This window comes from Rhinatrema bivittatum, chromosome 11 (genome assembly GCF_901001135.1).
Source record: "Rhinatrema bivittatum chromosome 11, aRhiBiv1.1, whole genome shotgun sequence".
Lineage (NCBI taxonomy): Eukaryota > Metazoa > Chordata > Amphibia > Gymnophiona > Rhinatrematidae > Rhinatrema > Rhinatrema bivittatum.
In genome coordinates this window covers 53,134,683-53,154,760 of record NC_042625.1, presented here as the reverse complement: position 1 = coordinate 53,154,760, position 20,078 = coordinate 53,134,683, and the positions used below count along the sequence as shown (strand labels likewise).

At 50.8% G+C, this 20,078-nt stretch overlaps 1 protein-coding gene across 3 annotated transcripts in view; it reads left to right on the top strand.

Annotated features, from left to right (window-relative positions):
* Positions 1-20,078, top strand: part of SFI1 (SFI1 centrin binding protein) — a 122,733-nt gene that overhangs the window by 30,437 nt on the left and 72,218 nt on the right. For 2 of the 3 annotated variants that reach the window (XM_029571605.1, XM_029571607.1), the window contains 3 exons: positions 1,455-1,565; positions 2,973-3,067; positions 9,426-9,543. In XM_029571605.1, the coding sequence (XP_029427465.1) occupies positions 1,455-1,565; positions 2,973-3,067; positions 9,426-9,543 (324 nt within the window). Of the gene's footprint in view, positions 1-1,454; positions 1,566-2,972; positions 3,068-9,322; positions 9,382-9,425; positions 9,544-20,078 lie in introns of those variants that run through there. The other variant, XM_029571608.1, reaches the window with a different exon arrangement.

Sequence of the window (20,078 nt, the reverse complement as noted above, 5' to 3'; positions counted from 1 at the left end):
GTTCCTTATCCCAGGGAATTCCCAGGTCTGCTTCCCATGCATGGATATGGGCAGCTGTATACACTTCTTCACTATCCAATAATTTATATATAGAAATGTTTTTATTTGTTTTTGCCTCTTTGGCAAGCTTCTGATCAAATTCTCTTGGCTTGTCTTGCTCCTCTTATACATCTCACTTGCCACTGCTTATGCTCTTGTCTGTTTTACTCATTTTAATTTCTTTTCTGTTTTTTTAAAAGATGGCTTTTTGGCTTTCACTGACTCCTCCACCTCAGTATTAAACCATGCTGACAGTTGTTTCATCTTCCTTTCATCTTTTTTTTTTAAATCGTGGAATACATTTTATTTGGGCTATGAAACTGGTATTTTAAATAATGTCCATGCCTTATACAACTTTTACTTTTGGGAATAGCTGTTTAGTTTTTTTCTAATTAGTTTTCTCATTATATTATATACTCCCTTTTTGAAGTTATGTGCTTGTGCAGTAATTTTACTTAATGTCCTCCCTCCAGTGATTGTCAAACATGACTGCATTATGATCACTATTGCTGAGTAACTCCTTGTACCAGAATTATGCATTCCACTCAGGACTAAATCTAAATTAGCTCCCTCTCGTGTCAGTTCTTGGACCAGCTGCTCCATGAAGCAGTGATTTATGGCATCCAGAAACTTACATCTGTCTAGCATGTCCTGATGTGGCACTGACCCATTCAATAATAGTGTAATTGAAATTTCCTATTGTTGCCAATTTTATTAGCCTAATAATTTCTGCTAGTATTTCACTGTTTCTTTAATCTTGGCTTGGTGGATGATAGTATACACCCACTGCTATACTCTTACTTCTCATGCATGGAATTTCTGTCTTAAGGATTCAGCAGTGCATTTTTTTTTTTATCATGCTTGACTCTTTGCCATCTTTTACATAATGCCTGCTCTCCACCTATTCGATCTGCTGTTAGTGTTGATATAATTTATACCCTTGTATCACAGTATCCATTGGTTATCCTCCTTCCACTGATGCTTATTATCTTAGAATGTATGACATTATACAAGAACACAAACTTTTCAATCTTATTTTCAGACTTCTTGCATTTGCATATAGACATTTTAAAGTATGTATTTTTTGTATTTATAATTGAAATTTTGCATTTCCAACCTGCTTATTAGCAGATGATACAAGCTGTTTGAAGTCATTCAAATCTATGTGCTCGTTATTTAAATTCATCTGGGCTATTCAGCATTGTTGCTGACTCCCAGAGATAAGCGGTGGCTTTCCTGAATCTTCCTGGCTACTAACGTTTATGGACTTTTTGTCCAGGGACTTATCCAAACCCTTTTTAAAATCAGTCACCTTGACTTTGTTCTTGTGTCATTTTCAAAAAAACAAATATTATTATATAGAAAATATCTTTTCAAAAACACATCCAAATCAAAACTCCTCCTCCTTTCTCCAGAAATTACTACCAACAAAAACTTCTCCGCCTAACATTTGGTGAGTGGAAGGAGCAATGGTGGATCTTGCATAAAGAATGGAAACTCAGCATCCGTGCAGATTGTCATTACAGGTCAGTTGTTTTGTCTTTGGTGGGGTTCTAGGCAGGAAAGGAAAGGCAGCTATTGACAGGATCTCTAGCAGTTCTTCACTCTGTTGGGATCTGTGACTCAACAGTAAGAATCTCAGCAATACACTGCACAACTCATTGTCCTGCAAGCAAAAGCCCTCTCTGATCTTTTGGGTAATGCAGACTTCACTGCTCCACAAGAAAATATCCTTTCATAGACGGTATGGACCATATTATATCCCATCCTTCCTTTAGATGGTACACAAACCTCACTGTCCCATGGGAGCTTCCGCCCCATCCTTTATATGATACGGACTTCACTGTCCCATGGGAGCTTCCGCCCCTTCCTTTATGTGATACGGACTTCACTGTCCCATGGGAGCTTCCGCCCCTTCCTTTATGTGATACGGACTTCACTGTCCCATGGGAGCTTCCGCCCCTTCCTTTATGTGATACGGACTTCACTGTCCCATGGGAGCTTCCGCCCTTTCCTTTATACGATACGGACTTCACTGTCCCACGGGAGCTTCCGCCCTTTCCTTTATACGATACGGACTTCACTGTCCCACGGGAGCTTCCGCCCTTTCCTTTATACGATACGGACTTCACTGTCCCACGGGAGCTTCCGCCCCTTCCTTTATGTGATACGGACTTCACTGTCCCACGGGAGCTTCCGCCCCTTCCTTTATGTGATACGGACTTCACTGTCCCACGGGAGCTTCCGCCCCTTCCTTTATGTGATACGGACTTCACTGTCCCACGGGAGCTTCCGCCCCTTCTTTTATGTGATACGGACTTCACTGTCCCACGGGAGCTTCCGCCCCTTCCTTTATGTGATACGGACTTCACTGTCCCACGGGAGCTTCCGCCCCTTCCTTTATGTGATACGGACTTCACTGTCCCACGGGAGCTTCCGCCCCTTCCTTTATGTGATACGGACTTCACTGTCCCACGGGAGCTTCCGCCCCTTCCTTTATGTGATACGGACTTCACTGTCCCACGGGAGCTTCCGCCCCTTCCTTTATGTGATACGGACTTCACTGTCCTATGGGAGCTTCCGCCCCTTCCTTTATGTGATACGGACTTCACTGACCCATGGGAGCTTCCGCCCCATCCTTTATATGATACGGACTTCACTGTCCCATGGGAGCTTCCGCCCCTTCCTTTATATGATACGGACTTCACATTCTCAAGGGAGCTTCCGCCCCTTCCTTTATGTGATACGGACTTCACTGTCCCATGGGAGCTTCCGCCCCTTCCTTTATATGATACGGACTTCACACTCCCAAGGGAGCTTCCACTCCTTCCTTTATATGATACTACCACTGTGGAGAAGCAGTGAAGTATCAGCTGAGCATGCTAGCATTTCCATGTAACATGAATGACTACAATTTTTCTTTTGTTACTCAGATATTTTCTGTACAACTTAACATTCAAGGCATGGAGGACTTACATGTCATGGAAGTGCCAGAAGAGAATCGCCTACCAGGCAGCAGCATGTTATGGTGAGGGCAAGAACAGAACTAGAAGGAAAGATCTTTCAATCTCTGTGTGAATGAATTGGGGCAGGGCCTCCGAATGGGTTTGTTTTTGTTCCTACCATGACAAGAATGAAGCTCAATTATAAGCCAGGGCATGTTGGATGCGATCTTTGTCTCTGTTTACTACTAGCGCTTGTCACTATATTTGCACTGTGCCAGAGAGAGCTTTCGTTTGGAGTTCAGAGAGTGTCATATGTAGAGGCAATATATTGATGTGAGCTTGGACCTTTTTTTAAATCAGGCCTGTGGCAACGCAGTACAATTGGGACTATTTCTGTATTTCTGCCATGTTTTCTTGGTCTCTGTTTGCATCACTTGCTACTTTAGGATCTTCTCTCTCTCTCACCATACATTATATGGAACAGTTGCTGAGAACTGACATTTCAATTAGCAATACTGTTTCTGTGTGAGTGTACCAGAGAGAGGCTGCCTGTCTTATGCTTGTATCTATGAGGGGTGAGTGCCCTGCAGTGTAGCAGAGAAAGAGAGAGAGGCTGCCTGTCTTATGCTTGTCTCTGTGAGGGGTGAGTGCCCTGCAGGGTACCAGAGAAAGAGAGGCTGCCCGTCTTATGCTTGTATCTGTGAGGGGTGAGTGCCCTGCAGGGTACCAGAGAGAGAGAGAGGCTGGCATCTTATGCCTGTAGCTGTGAGGGTGAATCTTTCCTGGCATTTGGGATTTTTTTGTGATGTTGACTCTTATGCAGTCATTTGATGCTACTACCTTGCTTTTAGCAGCAGCAGCCTGAGACTCCATGTATTAGGGCTGTTGCAATCTGAGTCCTTCCCACCAGATACAACTCAACACAAACAAACTTGGCACAGGATTAAGAAGTGTCAACCAAACTCTTACTCTCTGTACGTACCCTGATCAGTTCAGATTCCTGGGTTTTGCCTCCCTGCCAACAGATGGAGACAGAGAAAGTTTTATTGACAATGCCTCTTAACCACATGTGCCACCTGCAGTTCCTCAGTATTTCTCTGTCTCCAGCAGATGGTAGATATGGGCAATTTCTTTCTTTTTGAGCCTTCCTCCCAGGGATTTTTGAATCTTGGTGGATCCTTCCCTGTCTAGTTGAGGCAGGCAAGTCGGGGGTTGGTGATCCTTATGTCTGCTCGGCCCATGCGCCGTAAATCTGGGGGTCCAGATCCCTCCCCTTCTCAAGGCCTCTCAGGCGGCTGCAGGTTCCAGGTATGCTTTTAGTCTGAGGCAGTCTATTCTTTTTTTGTAGGCTTTGTGTTTCAGATAGAGAATTTTGAAAAAATAAAAGTGAATTATAAAAAGAACTGAAGGCAGTAGCATGGCTCTGCTCAGTGTTTGGTGGCTAAAGTAGGTTTATTTTCTCCCACTTGTGTTTCAGGCAGCTTCTCCCTGTTCATGATAGGTCACAGCTCTGCATGCCACACATATGGTTCGATGCGGTTGGGGCTTAGTTGGCTTGCGCTTTGCACTGGGTGTTCAGATGGCGGGGAGGGCTCGTCCAATCGCCCTACAGCTGCAAAACAGCGTCGGAGGTCCTCTGCTTACGTTTCGGCTCTGCTCCAGGGCTCTGGTTGGGGTACTGATCCTTTCCTGATCAGCATGGGAACGGTGGCTATCTTGGATTCACTTTCGGACATTTCCGCGCCATCAGGGGGGAGGGGGATGCTCCCCCATGCTTGTCTCCAGCGCGTTCTGTCTCTGGACGCGATCAGGGGAACTTTGAGGAGGAAGGGAGCCCCATGCTGCCAGTCTCTAGCTCCTTTCCTGCGGGGTCTGGAACATTAAGGCCATTCTCAACAGACTTTGTGCTGCTGCTGCTGCATGATGCTTACTTGGCCAAGCAGCAGGCAGCTTGTGCAGCTAGGGATTCGCAGTCCCTGCCAGTCCAGCCAATGGAGGGGCTAATGGTTGGTTCAAAACAGGGTCGTTCTGGAAGAAATCGGATTTCCCCTGTCCAGAGGTTGCTAGGGTCCCCCCCTCAGGTTCTGGCCCGGGGGGGATGAGCCCGATGAGTCTGGTGAGGCTTCCATGGAGGTAGGGGAGAGGCTCCTGACCAGGATGTTCTGGTAAATCCGGTGGCCAGAGGTGCGGGTCAAGGGAATGATCCAGTAGTCCCGGTCCCTGACGGAGAATGACCCAAAGGTAGCATACCTTTTTAGAAAGGAAGAGCTTGATGCCTTGCTGCCTCTGGCTTTTCAGGTTCTAGGAGTTAAAATCCCCCAGGAGGACTCTGATTTGGAGGGGGCGGATCCGGTCCTGCTTGGGATGTGGGGTCCCCCAATGGCCTTCCCGTATCACAAGTCGGTAAAGAAGATGGTGGAAGCACAATGGGGAACTCCCGATTCAGAGTTAAAAGTGGGAAGGGCCATGGTGAAGCTTTATCCATTGCCTGAACAGACGATGGAACGTTTTGCTCTCCCTAAAGTCTATGCTGCTGTTTCGGCAGTTACTAAGAGGTCAACTATCCCTGTGGTAGGGTCCACGGCGTTGAAGGACGTGCAGCAGATGCAAGAAAGCGGGGATGCAGACCGGGCTGAGCGGGTTGAGGCGGCAGTTGCTTATGGAGCGGATGCTCTGTATGATTTGGTTCATACCTCATCTTGGATTATGGTGTTTGCGGTTTCCACCAGAAGGTTTCTCTAGCTGCGTAACTGGACAGCGGATGTCTCCTCCAAGGCTCAGTTAGGCTCGCTGCCTTTCCAGGGTTGACTCTTATTTGGTGAGGACCTTGAGCAGTTGATAATAAGGTGCTCAGGTTGCCAGAGGATAAGCCTAAGGGCAAGAGTTTTTTTCAGGTGCATTCCTGTTTTTGGGTAGCTAGGACTCGTCCGTCAAGAGCTACGCCAGGCCCCCAAAGGCAGATTTCTCTTTGGGGGCAGTCCTGGGGTCAATCCTTTCAGGGTGCCTGAAGGCCATTCCGAGGTGCCGCCAGGGGGAGTGCATCCGGGTTTAAGTCCTCACAATGAGGCAAGGTTGGTCTACTCTTTTGTTCCTGTTATGGGAGGTCTCCCGACGTGGTTTTACGAGGAGTGGGCCAGAATTACTCAGGACTAGTGGATTCTCAGCATGGTAAAGGATGGCTACACTTTAGATTTTGCTTGTCCCATCCATGATTGTTTCTAGTTTCCCCGAGCAGCTCCTTGGACAAATAAGTAACGGTTTGAGAGAGGTGGACCATCTGTGACGCCTGGGGGCGGTGATTCCATTTCCCCACGAAGAAGTTTGCAGGGGAAGATAATTCCATTTACTTTGTGGTCCCAAAGAAGGAGGGGACTTTTCGGCCAATTTTAGATTTAAAGAAAGTAAATGCATCACTCAAGGTTCCGCGTTTCCGAATGGAAACCCTAAGGTCAGTGATAGCGGCGGTTTGCAAAGGAGAGTTTCTGGGTATCTCTGGATCTAACGGAGGCCTATCTGCACATCCCCATTCATCAACTCACAGCATTTTCTGTGCTTCATGATTCTGGGGCAACATTTTCAGTTTCAGGCCTTTCCTTTCAGATTGGCCACAGCACCACACATCTTCAACAAGGTGATAGTGGTAGTGGCAGTGGCTCTCCGGAAGGAAGGGATTTTGGTGCGTCTGTATCTGGACAGCTGGCTTATAAGGGCGAAGCCGGAGATTCTTTGTCGCCAGAATGTTCATAAGGTTCTCGGTGTCCTGCAATTGCTTGCATGGGTGGTGAATGTGGCGAAGAGTCGCCTGTTGCCGACGCAGTTCTTGGAGTATCTGGGGGCTCAGTTCAACACCCTAGTCAGCAAAGTGAATCTCTCAGAGAAGCCTGTGCTGAAGTTGCAGGGGCAGATTCGGCAGTAGTTGCAGTTACGAATACCCAAGGTATGGGATTATTTGCAAGTTCTGGGCTCTATGGCTTCGACCCTGGATTTAGTGCCGTGGGCGTTTGCTCATATGAGTCTGTTGTAGAGAGTGCTTTTGGCTCTGTGGAACCTGGTCTCGGAGGAGTTTCAACTTCCGTTGCCACTCGAGGACGTTGCATGGGAGAGCCTTTCCTGGTGGCTTCTAACTTCCAATCTCATTCGGGGTGTGGACCTCAAAGTCTCAGATTGGGTGGCAGTTACTACCGATGTCTGGTTGGGGAGCAGTTTATCAGCATCAGTCAGCTCAGGGTGGCTGGTCTGCAAAAGAGTCTGCATGGTCTATCAACCGACTAAATACCAGATTGGTCTGCTTAGCCTTGCAGGAATTTCTGCTGTTAGTGAGAGGACTATCAGTGAGGGTTCTCTCGGATAATGCAACGAACGGTGGCTTATATCAATCGATAAGGCGGAACCAAGAGCTGAGCAGTAGCCCGTGAGGCACAAGAGTTACTTATTTGGGCAGAGCAGCACCTGGAGAGAATAATGGCATCCCACTTAGCTGGGGTCGAAAATGTTCAAGCAGATTACTTGAGTCGGACGGTGTTAGATCCAGGCAAGTGGAAGTTGCCGGAGTCTGCAATGCAGCTCATTCATGAGTGGTGGGGCTTCCCCCACTGGACTAAATGGCGACGCGTCTGAATGCCAAGGCCTTTTGATTTTTCAGTCAGAGACGAGAGCACAGGGCCGAGGGCATCTATGGTCTAGTACTACCTTGGCCACGGGGTTCTACTTTGTCTTTCCTCCCTGGCTGCTTTTGGGCAAGGTGTTGCATCATATAGAAAAGCATCAGAGAGAAGCGGTCTTGGTGGCACCGGAATGGCCACAGTCTCTGTGGTTCGCAGATCTGATCAACTTGGCTGTGGACGAGCCACTTCGCTTCGGTCATCTGGTGGGTCTTCTTTGTCAGGAACCCATATTTTCAGACCAGGCTGCTCACTTTTGTCTAGAGGCATGGCTTTTGAGAGGTAATGTTTGAGATGTAGGGGTTATCCAGAGGCTGTCATTACTTTGCTGTTGCAGGCCAGAAGAAAGTCTACGAATATTTCCTACATACGGGTTTGGAAGGTTTTTGAGTCCTGGTGCTTCACTAAAAGCGTTCGCCCTCTTAGGTCTTCAGTCCCTGACATTTTGTCTTTTCTGCAAGCAGGTTTCGCCAAAGGCTTGTCTCTCAGCTTGCTTAAAGTTCAGGTGGCAGCTCTGGGTTGTCTTCATGGCAAGATAGATGGTTCCTCTGTTTCTGCACATCCGGACGTTATTTGGTTCCTTAGAAGGACAAAGGAATTGCGTCCTCCGCTTTGGCGGTTTTGTCCATCCTGGAATCTTAATCTTGTGTTCAGAGGTTTGTGTGAGGCTCCTTTTAACCACTCCAGAGGGCAATGCTGAAGGGCTTGACTCTTAGGGTTGTTTTTCTGGTGGCCATATATTTGGCTAGGAGGATTTCTGAGTTGCAGGCTCTGTCTTGTGACCCATTCATTCAGATTTTGAATTTGGGGGTCTCATTGAGGACAGTATCTTCTTTTTTTGCCGAAAGTGGTATCTGCATTTCACGTGAATCAGTCAGTGGAGCTTCCAGCCTTTCCTACAGTGGACACATCCGCTTCTTATGCGAGGGAGCTCCAGTTGTTAGATGTGCGAAGAGCTTTGTTGAGATATCTCAAGGTAACAAATGACTTCAGGAGGTCCGATCACCTCTTTGTTCTGTGAAGTGGTCTGAAGAGAGGCTTCAAAGCTGCTGCGGCTACTATTGCTAGTTGGCTTAAGGAGGCTATTGGTTCCATTTGCATTATTCGTGGTCGTCCGGTTCCAGAGGGATTGCGTTCTCGTTCTACGTGTTCTCAGGTGGCCTCATGGGCGGAGGCTCAGCTTGTTTCTCCACAGGAGATTTGCAGGGTAGTGACTTGGAAGTCAGTACATACTTTTGCAAGGCACAATCGTCTAGATGTGCGAGATACGTGTTCCCCATCCTTTGGCGAAAGAGTTTTGCGAGCGAGACTCTTCAGGTCCCACCCTGAGTATTGAGCTTTGGTACATCCCAGGAGTCTGGACTGATCTGGGTATGTACAGGGAAATTAAAATTGGTTCTTACCTGCTAATTTCCGTTCCTGTAGAACCACAGATCAGTCCAGAACCCGCCCATTCTGTTGAGGGGGAGAGTTGTCCGCTCATTCTGCTTTTTTTATAGCAGAGGATATTTTCATATTTTGAGAGTTTTGAAAGTTTTGGACATTTTGATAGTTTTTGGAGAAATATGAAATTTTTTAGATTTGCTTGGGTATAGATTAATACTGAGGAACTGCAGGTGGCACACATGGTTAAGTAGCAGTGTCAGTAAAACTTTCTCTGTTTCCATTTGCTGGCAGGCAGGCAAAACCCAGGAGTCTGGACTGATCTGTGGTACTACAGGAATGAAAACTAGTAGGTAAGAACCAATTTTCCTTTTTTCTTTAATGGTGGTGCTCTTAGTGGAGAAGCAGCTGATGAGGTTGGCATGGCGACGCTGGCTGATTTACATTGATGTTCGCAGAACCAAACTCCGGATGCAATCTCGAGCACTAGAGTTCAGAGAGCAGAGAGTTTTGCGGTAAGCATAAGTATTGAAACTTTCTTTTCTTGTTCTTAAGGTACATTTAAATTCATTGTAGTCAAGAAATTAAATGGTGTTTCTTAGCATGTAGACAGATGGACTCGGGACCAGTGGGTTTATGCTCCCCTGCCAGCAGATGGCGACGGAGCAAGCTGATGTCGAGGTATATATAACCCTGCAATGACCCCAGCCTGCCAGTATTCTCCATCTCCAGCAGATGATGGATGTTCATCTCCCTATGGGGATTGCTTTGAGCTTTTTAAAAGGAGAAATTTGACATTCTAAATTCAGGAAACAAAAGCCCTGCTCTCCTGTGGTGATACCTAAAGGTCCCTTCTCCAGTTGAGAATTCCTGAGGTGATTTCCATGGTCCCTTAGAGGTGTGCATTGGTCCAGTAGCTGGGTTTCCCGGCATGGACGTACCTGCTAGTTCAGCTGAAAGGCAGCAGATGCAGGAGGCCGAGCGTGGCAGTGACGGAAGATGTCCTCTCCCCCTGCAGCTGGAGACAGTCTCTGTACTCACCCGGTAAGCGCTGAGCTCAGGTAAGGTTTTTAAAAAAAAAAGAAGATGTTTTACCTGAATCAAAGAAGAGGGGTTTCAGGACTTTGTCCAGTCTCTGTTCTCGGCACACCATGCCGGCATTTGTTCCCACTTCCGTTGGGGTTGGAGAACTGGGCAGCCTGGTGGGTTGAGCAGCCCTCGGTGGGCTAGGCCTTGCACTTAGGATTTTTTCTTGCACGCTGCGACAGCCGTTTTTGTGTGCTTTTGTGCATGTTCTGCTGTCCTCTATAGGCCGTCAGTGTGTCTGCTCTGCAGGCGCATTCTGTACTCTGTTTTTGGTTGCGCTTTTTATGCACACAAACATTTTTACGCGCTTAACTTGGCTCATGAGTTGTGCTTGTGCCTTGCCGCACTTTCTTCTAGGCACTTATTTTTTGGGCGCATTTCATTTTTGAGCGCGAGCCATTCCGACGCATGTTTACCACAACGATGGCGCTGGTAAGCAAAAAGACTAAGCGTCTCTCTATTTGTGTTGCTTGTCGTATTAGGGCTTTTCAGCCTGTCCTGGCTTCTAATCTGTGTCAGCACTGCTCAGACGCTCAGGGAGAGTTGTCTTCCTTGGATTTTGCTAAGCTTGGCTCTTCCCATTCTGATGATGGGTTGGTCACAGCCTTGACTGGGGAGATGCCAGATTTTGGTTCTCCCTTGACTGGCTCCTCCACTGGCGAGGGCAGTTTTGTGGGACCAGCTTTAGTTCCTTCTGGGCTTGGTCTGGACCCGGCTGCTTTTTCTTGGGTGGAATTCTTTCAAGGCTTACAAGCCTTTCTTCAGGCGCAGTCCTCCGCGTCCCCCATTTCTGTCTGATCGGACCCAGAACTGGTGGCTCCTTCCTCTTCCAGTCCTATGCTTAAGTATCAGGGCTTGCCTCAGCTCCCTGTGGGTGTTCCCGACAGGAATCCGGATGGCACTGATGATGAGGGTGATCCTGATTCCCTGGAAGATGGAGAAATTCCTCCAGGCCTGGAACCGTATCGAACCATGTTGCGGTTATGTCATGGAGATGAACTGCTGGCCCTGATTTTCCAGACCTTGAAACAGCTGGGTGTTCCTGGTTTGGATGCTATGATAGAGCAGCCAAAGAATCTCATTTTGGTTTCCTTATGTAAAGCATCTTGGTTTTTTCCCGGTGATGGATGCCATCGAGGAATTGATTGATCTGGAATGGGATGCCCCAGAGGCAAATTTTAAAGGGGGTCAGACATTGGAAGGCCTGTACCCCCTGGATCCAGCTTGAGAGAGCATTTGTGTTTTCCCAAAGTGGATGCTCTGGTATATGCCGTGTCTAAGTGGACGACTATCCTCGTAGAGGAGGAGCGGCCTTGAAGGATGTACATGATAGAAAGATTGAGGTTATCCTTAAACAAGCCTTTGAGGCAGTGGTGATGAATTTACAGTTCCCTGTACGTACCTGGATCAGTCCAGACAGTGGGTTATGTCCCCAATCCAGCAGATGGAGTCAGCACAAGCTTTGAGGGGGCGTATCCATATATACTACTACCCCCTCTGCAGGAGTTCAGTATCTTCTGACTCCAGCAGATGCGAGTAGGGGAATCAGGCTTCCCCTCCTTTTCCTTCACTTTCTTGCTTGATTATGGCTTGTTGTTGTCTTTTTCTGTGGATCAAGTTTGTATCAAGTTTGTATTAAGTTTAAAAAAAAAAAAAAAAAGGCAGAGTTCTTTCAACTTCTGGGGAGTGGCTTCTCTTCCTTGTCTCTTCTCTGCGGCCTTGCTGTTTATTTCTCGTTGCAGCCAGGGGTAAGTTTGTTTTTCCTTTGTAGTTTTTTCCTTTACAGCTCAGCCCCCGGTGCCCGCGAAAGCCGGTGGAGCCGGCCTCTTCGCTCTTTACTCCCTCACCCGCGGCCATTTTACAGCTCCTCATGGGCTGCTGAGCCATTTAGGGAAAGATGTCTGGGGCGGGTCGTGTGGCCAGGAAGGCCCCCCCGCGGCACCCTCCTCTATTTTCAGACAGCGGGCAGTGCGGGCCGACTGGGCCCCCCCGCAGCGGCGCCTTTGTGCGCGTGGCCCCCCCCCCCCCCGTGGCTTTTTCTTTTCTCCTGCAGCGATCCCGATGCCGCGGCCGTCCCGCTGTGCGGCCTGCGGAGACCCGGGGTCCCGGATTTCCCGGGAGGGCATCTGTGCACGATGCCTTCCCGGGGGGGAAGGTACCTCACAGTCCCTGACTGATTTCTCTTTTTTGCCCGGGCAGTGCGGGCCGGCCACTCCGCCATTTTTGGCGGGAACGGCGGCCATTTTACATTCTGAGCGCCCTGAGGCGCAGGCCACGAGGGGGAACGGATCCCTGGAGGCCACGAGGGAGAACGGATCCCTGGAGGACTCTACCAGCGGGGGTGTTCCCCCGATTTTGGTGCAGGAACCAAGCACCCAGAGCCAGGGAGCAGGAACCACGCCGCCCCCGAAGCGCACCCGAGCAGGCCGGGGTTCTCTCCGGAGTTTATCTTGCTCATGCATACCGCTTATCTGCAGGGGCTGGAAGCACCTGTGGGACCCCCCCCCCCTCCTAAGATCCCTCGGATGTCGCCCTCGACGCCGGCCCCCCCCGACCCTCCGGGAGTGGGGGCCTCCCGCCTTCCTACCCGGGTCCGATCCACGCCCGCGGCAGTGGGGGCGGTGCCAGACCCAGCGGGACATGGACTTGACCTCCCGGACGGGGGACAAGGGGACGGCACACAGGAGGGGGATGATCCGCGTACCCTACGCCTCTTCCAGAGGGAAGAGCTGGACGACCTCATCCCGCAGATCATCCAAGAATTAGATTTGGATCCGCCACCAGACCCGCCTGCCCCAGTAGCTCCCGCTGTCATCACTTCTTCAAGGAAGGGAGATCCTGTCCTGGCGGCACTCCGGCCGAGGGCTCGGGCTTTTCCCATTCATGACTCGTTTTTACAACTTCTCACCAGGGAATGGGACACCCCGGAGGCCTCCCTGAAGAGCAGCCGGGCTATGGAAAAGCTGTACCCGCTCCCCGAAGATTTTCTGGACCTCATCAAGGTCCCAAAGGTGGACTCCGCAGTGTCGGCGGTCACGAAGAGGACGACTATCCCAGTGACGGGAGGTGCGGCGTTGCGGGACACACAGGATCGTAAGTTGGAAGTTTTCCTTAAGCGGGTATTCGAGGTCTCCGCTCTGGGTATGCGGGCGGTGATGTGCAGTTCGCTTGCCCAGCGGGCTAGTCTCCTTTGGGTGCAACAACTCCTCACGTCTCAGAACCTGCCGTCCGATGAGGCTGCCCAGGCAGATTGGCTAGAAGCCGCAGTGGCGTATGGGGCGGACGCCTCGTACGACCTTTTTCGGGTCCTCACAAGATCCATGGTTTCGGTAGTGGCAGCACGACGACTACTGTGGCTACGCAATTGGGCGTCTGATACGTCCTCTAAGTCCAGTCTGGGCTCTCTTCCCTTCAGGGGCAAGTTCCTCTTCGGGGAGGATTTGGACCAGATCATCAAGTCCCTGGGGGAGAACGCTGTTCATCGGCTGCCGGAGGATAGGTTTCGACCATCCAGAGCGTTTTCTTCTTCTCGGACCAGAGCCAGAGCGCAACGGCGCTACAGGGGCTACAGACAGACGGGCTCCCGGCCATCCGCCCCCAGGTCTCAGCCCTGGTTGCGCGCCTTCCGCGGGCATCGGCCCGCACGCACTACTCCCGGAACCGGGAACCCCTATACCAAGTCTTCACAATGATGCCAGTCTCGCCCACTCCCCTGTCCCCAGGATTGGGGACCGACTAACGTATTTCTAAGCGGAGTGGGCACGGATCACCTCGGACCAGTGGGTCCTGGATACCATAAAACACGGCTACGCATTGGAATTTGTCCGCCCCCCGCAGGGAAGGTTCATCTTTTCCCCCTGTGGCTCGGACCTCAAGAGAGGAGCGGTGCAGCTGACTCTGGACAGACTCCGGGAGATAGGCGCTACTGCGCCCGTGCCCTTCGGAGAGGTGGGCTCGGGCCACTATTCCATCTATTTCGTCGTACCAAAGAAGGACGGTTCCTTCCGGCCTATCCTAGTCCTCAAGGAAGTCAACAAATCCCTTCGAGTCGTTCGGTTCCGCATGGAAACGCTCCGGTCAGTGATTGCGGCGGTGCATCGGGGGGAGTTCCTCGCCTCCCTGGACTTAACGGAGGCCTACCTGCACATTCCCATCCGCCCGGACCACCACAGTTTCCTTCGTTTCAAAATTCTGGACCAGCATTTTCAGTTCACGGCTCTCGCGTTTGGATTGGCGCCGGCGCTGCACACCTTCACCAAGATCATGGTAGTCGTGGCGGCAGCTCTCCGGAAGAAGGGCATCCTGGTTCATCCTTATCTGGACGATTGGCTCCTCCGGGCGAAGTCATTCGATCATGGACGCTCAGCGGTGACTCGAGTAGTACGGTTTCTACATTCCCTGGGATGGGTAGTGAACTTCTCCAAGAGCTCCCTCATGCCCTCGCAACGCTTGGGTTTTTTTTGGGGGCAACTTTCGACACCCTACTGGGCAAAGTTTTTCTGCGCCAGGACAAAGCTCAATCCTTGCGGGATCACACACGACGGTTCTCTGCGTTACCAGAGCCCACCTCCTGGGACTACCTGCAACTCCTGGGAGTGATGGGGTCCACCATCGACCTAGTACCTTGGGCTTTCGCGCACCTCAGGACCTTACAGTGGGCGCTCTTCTCCCGTTGGAAACCAGTATTGCAGGACTATCAGATGATTCTCCCGCTCCCACAGAATGCCAGGGACAGTCTGGGCTGGTGGTTGGATCCGCCGAACCTGGCCCGTGGCATGTCCCTCGATCTGCCAAATTGGGTGGTGGTGACCACCTATGCCAGTCTAGCAGGCTGGGGTGCAGTCTGCGATCGAAGCGCCACGCAGGGGACGTGGTCCACGGTGGAGGCGAAGTGGTCAATCAACCGTCTGGAAACCAGAGCGGTCCGGCTAGCTCTGCGACATTTCCTCCCGCTTCTTCGGAACCGAGAAGTCAGAATCCTATCGGACAACGCTACCACCGTGGTCTACATCAACCGACAAGGAGGCACGCGCAGCCCGCAGGTCGCGCTCGAGGCGGCGCTGCTGATGCAATGGGCGGAGCGTCATCTCGTCCGGCTAGCGGCCTCGCACGTCGCCGGTGTGGACAACGTCCAGGCGGACTTCCTCAGTCGTCAACTGCTGGACCCGGAGAGTGGTCTCTCTCCGACAAAGCAATGCAACTTCTCGTCCATCGGTGGGGGGCCCCCCACTTGGATCTGATGGCGTCCGCTCTCAACGCCAAGGCTCCACGCTTCTTCAGTCGCCGGAGAGAGCGCGGAGGGAGTGGATGCCCTGGTCCTCCCGTGGCCGCCATATCTTTCTTTTCCACCATGGCCCCTGGTGGGCAGGATGCTCCGCAGAATAGAAAGCCATCAGGGGACCGTGGTTTTCGTCACCCCAGAATGGCCCAGGCGACCCTGGTTTGCGGACCTGCTACAGCTGGTGATCGACGGGCCAATCAGGCTGGGGCACCTCCCCCAGCTCCTACATCAGGGCCCGGTATTTTTCGAGCAGGCAGAATTCTTCTGTCTTGCAGCCTGGCTTTTGAGAGGCGCCGCCTCCGGCGTCGGGGCTACCTGGAGGCGGTAGTATCCACGCTATTGCGGGCACGAAAGACATCGACATCAGCGGCCTATGTTCGAGTCTGGAAGGTGTTCGAGCTGTGGTGTACCAGCCAGGCCACGAGACCCGCTAAGGCTTCTGTACCTCAGATCCTTCAGTTTCTACAGGCGGGGGTGGAAAAAGGGCTCGCCTATAATTCACTACGGGTTCAGGTGGCCGCCCTTGGTTCGCTGTTGAGCGATGGGGGCTCTCTTCTACAGTATCCTGACGTTGCTCGTTTTCTCAAGGGTGTCAAGCATATGCGTCCTCCGTTACGGGACCCTTGTCCCTCCTGGAGTCTTAACCTTGTGCTTCGCTCCCTGTCGGGACCACCGTTCGAGCCGCTGCGCAGCGATAAAGGATCTCACTCTCAAGACTGTTTTTCTTGTGGCCATCTGTTCCGCTCGACGCATCTCAGAGCTGCAGGCTCTGTCGTGTAGAGAGTCCTATCTCCGTTTCTCCGACTCTGGAGTTTCACTTCGCACCGTTCCCTCCTTCCTTCCGAAGGTGGTTTCTGCATTCCATGTGAACCAGACGGTGGAGTTGCCGTCCTTCTCTTCCTCAGAGCCGAAGTCTCTCCGTCTCTTGAATGTCAAGCGCACTCTGCGCCTCTATCTGGAGGCTACAAATGAGTTCCGGACCTCTGACCATCTCTTCGTACTCTGGGCCGGTCCTAAGAAGGGGTCTCAGGCCTCGAAGACTACCATTGCCAGATGGCTGAAGGCCGGCATTGCTGCTTCCTACATTGGGGCGGGTCGGACTCCCCCACCCGGAATCGTAGCGCATTCTACACGTTCTCAGGCGGCTTCCTGGGCGGAGGTTCGCTCGGTATCCTCGCAGGAAATTTGTAGGGCAGCCACCTGGAAATCGTTACACACGTTCTCGAGGCACTATCGTCTGCACCTCGCCTCTTCGGTCTCTGGACACTTTGGCGAGCAGGTTCTCCGAGCAGGCCTCGCAGGACCCCACCCGATTTAGGGATGCTTGGGTACATCCCACTGTCTGGACTGATCCAGGTACGTACAGGGAAAAGAAAATTATTATTTACCTGCTAATTTTCGTTCCTGTAGTACCATGGATCAGTCCAGACGCCCACCGCGTTTGGGTTCTTGATCCTGCTCAGCTCTGCGCTGCTTCTTGCTCGCAGTGTTCTGTGTCTTCACAGTCGTTTCTTTTCACTGTTTTTCACAGCTCCCTACAAGTTGGTAGGATGTTTGCAGTTACTTGTTGCGGTTACAATTGTTTTCATTATCTGTTTCCACAAACTTGATCCTTCGGGGGTTTCTACTCGGGCTTTGATATACTCGATACTGAACTCCTGCAGAGGGGGTAGTAGTATATATGGATACGCCCCCTCAAAGCTTGTGCTGACTCCATCTGCTGGATTGGGGACATAACCCACTGTCTGGACTGATCCATGGTACTACAGGAACGAAAATTAGCAGGTAAATAATAATTTTCTTATTGCATCCTGTTGCACCCTAGTGACAAGATCTTGTATGCTTCTCTCTCAGGAGGTTGTTGAGTCTAGAGGGAATTCCAGAGCAGTTATGGAGCCTGCTGCCGCCTTTTTAGCAGACACCGGCTGTGATTTGATCCGGACCTCGGCCAGAGGAGTGGCTTCGGTGATAGCTGCCAGGCATCAACTCTGGTTGCAAAATTGATCGGCTGACACAACTTCCAAAGCCAGTCTTACCAAGATGCCCTTTAAAAGCTCGCTCTTGTTTGGGGGAAAAACTGGCTAGTAAGTGGGTCGCTTCTCGGTGCCATGGTTGCTGGAGAGTAAGAAACAGTTGCAGCGCCCCTTTGGTAAGAGGAGTCATTTCCGGGGTTCCAGGGATTTTCGTCCCTTCAGAGGGATGACCTTTCAACCAACTCTGCGTTTTGGTAGGTCTCAATCCTTTCGTCCCCGACAGCCCAAGAGAGGAGTAGACTCTGGTGGTGGACCTTCCCGAGCTGCCCAATAAAGGTTTGCTGACCCACCTTCCGGAACAGAAAATTGGGGAACGTATTTCTCTTTTATCGGAGGTGGGTCAAGATCACGTTGAACCAGTGGGTCCTGGAGGTGATAGGCAAAGGGCATGCACTGGAATTTTGCAGCATTGCTTGGGGCATGTTCATGGTGTCCTCTTGCCACTCCCTGCAGAAGAAGCAAGCAGTGGAGTTCTCACTTCAAAGGCTACTCAGACTGAGGGCTGTGGTTCCAGTGCCCATGTCTCAAAGTGTGGGGCGATATTCAATTAATTTTGTTGTGCCCAAGAAGGAGGGCTCCTTTTGTCCCATCTTGGATCTCAAGAGGGTCAACGTCACTTGAAGATGACTCATTTCCGAATGGAAACCTTACGCTCTGGAATAATGGCGGAGCAGTCAGGGGAATTTCTGACGACCTTGGATCTGTCAGAGGCTTACCTTCATATTCCCATCCGATTGGAACACCAACGCTTCTACGCTTTGCGGTGTTGGGGGGCCATTATCAGTTTCGAGCACTGCCTTTTGGTCTAGCCACCGCTTCCAGAACATTTTCCAAGATTATGGGGGTGGTAGCAGCGGCTTTGCGAAAAGAAGGCATTCTGGTGCACCCATATTTGGACGACTGGCTGATTCGAGCCAAGTCTCAGAAAGAGAGCTGCCTGGTGACACACAAGATGATCTCCTTATTGCAGTAACTCAGTTGGGTGGTGAACTTGACCAAGAGCAATCTTTAACCATCCCACATCCCGACGGTGTGATCCTATCTGCAGGTACTTGGCTTGATGACAGCTACCCTGGAAGTGGTGCCGTGGGCAAGGGTGCATATGCGTCCTCTTCAGGGCTTTCTGCTATTTCGTTGGAACCAGCAGTCTCGGGATTATGCTGTTCAGCTCCACTTGCCAATGGAAATCTCTTACCACAAGTGGTGGTTGCAGGAGGATCATTTGAGAAAGGGAGTTCCCTTGTCCTCTCTGGCCTGGTTGGTACTCAAGACTGATGCGTGTCTCCATGGTTGGGGGGCCTACTGCCTGGAGTTAATGGCTCAGGGGTGCTGGAATGCTGAAGAGTCCCGCTGGAACATCAATCCCCTGTAGGCCCAGGCGGTACAGCTGGCATGCTTTCAGTTCATCCACAGGATGCAGAATAAAGCGGTTCGCTTGATGGTGGCCTATATCAATCACCAGGGAGGAACCAAGAGCCAGCAAGTGTCACTTGAAATAGACCAGCTGATGGAATGGATGGAAGGTCATTTGCAGATGATCTCGGTCTCTCATATTGCAGGAAAAAACAATGTAAGAGCAGACTTCTTCAGCAGGGAGAGTCTGGACCCAGGAGAGTGGGTGCTGTCAGCCGAGGCTTTTCAGCTGATTGTGGATCGCTGGGGCCTTCCGTTCCTAGACCTGTTGGCGACTTCTCGAATTGTGAAGGTTCCTCACTTCTACAGTCACAGGAGAGATCTGTGGTCCCTGGGAATAAACATTGTTGAACAGGTCTGGCCAGAAGACAAAATATCCTGCTGGGCAGGATATTTTGCAAGATTGAAGGCCATAGGGGGCTAACACTCCTGGTGGCACCAGACTGGCCCAGGCATCCATGGGATGTGGATTTGCGATGACTCCTGGTGGAAGCCCCCCTTTGACTTCCACCGCACATGGATCTGCTTCAGCAGGGACCGGTTCTTCTTGAGGATCCGACTCTATTCTGTCTTACGGTTTGGCCCTTGAGAGGGCTTGCCTGTTAAAGCATGGTTTATTTTTCTATGATGAATTGCTACTTTACTCTGTGCTCGCAAGTTCTCCACTTCCTTGACTTATGTGCAGGTTTAGAGGCTTTTTGAGTTCTAGTGTGATGAGCAGGATGTTTTTCCTTGTTCAGTTATGATCCCTCTGATTTTGGATTTTTTACAGGATGATTTGAATAAAGCCTTATCCTTAATTCCTTGAAGGTGCAGGTTGTAGCTCTTGCCTGTTTCAGAGACCTGATGAATGTTGTTTCCTTGTCGTCGCATCCTGATGTGGCCCATTTTTTGAAGGGAGTGAAGCACATTAGGCCTCCCTTGAGGTTACTGATTCTGTTGTGGCGTTTTAATTTGGTGCTGGACTTTTTGGCGGGTCCTACGTTCTGACCACTGCATAGCCTTTCCTTATGGTTGTTGACTTTGAAGACACTGTTCCTGGTGGCTATATGTTTTGTGCGTCGGATTTCTGAGTTGCAGGCCTTGTCTTGCCAAGAGCCATTCCTTCAGGTGACTCCGGGGGCATTACAGCTGTGTATTGTTCTATCCTTCATGCCCAAGGTATTCTCAGGCTTTCATTTGATTAAGTCCATCTCCTTGCCATCCCTGGATAAGTTCAGGGATGTGGAGGAGTTTC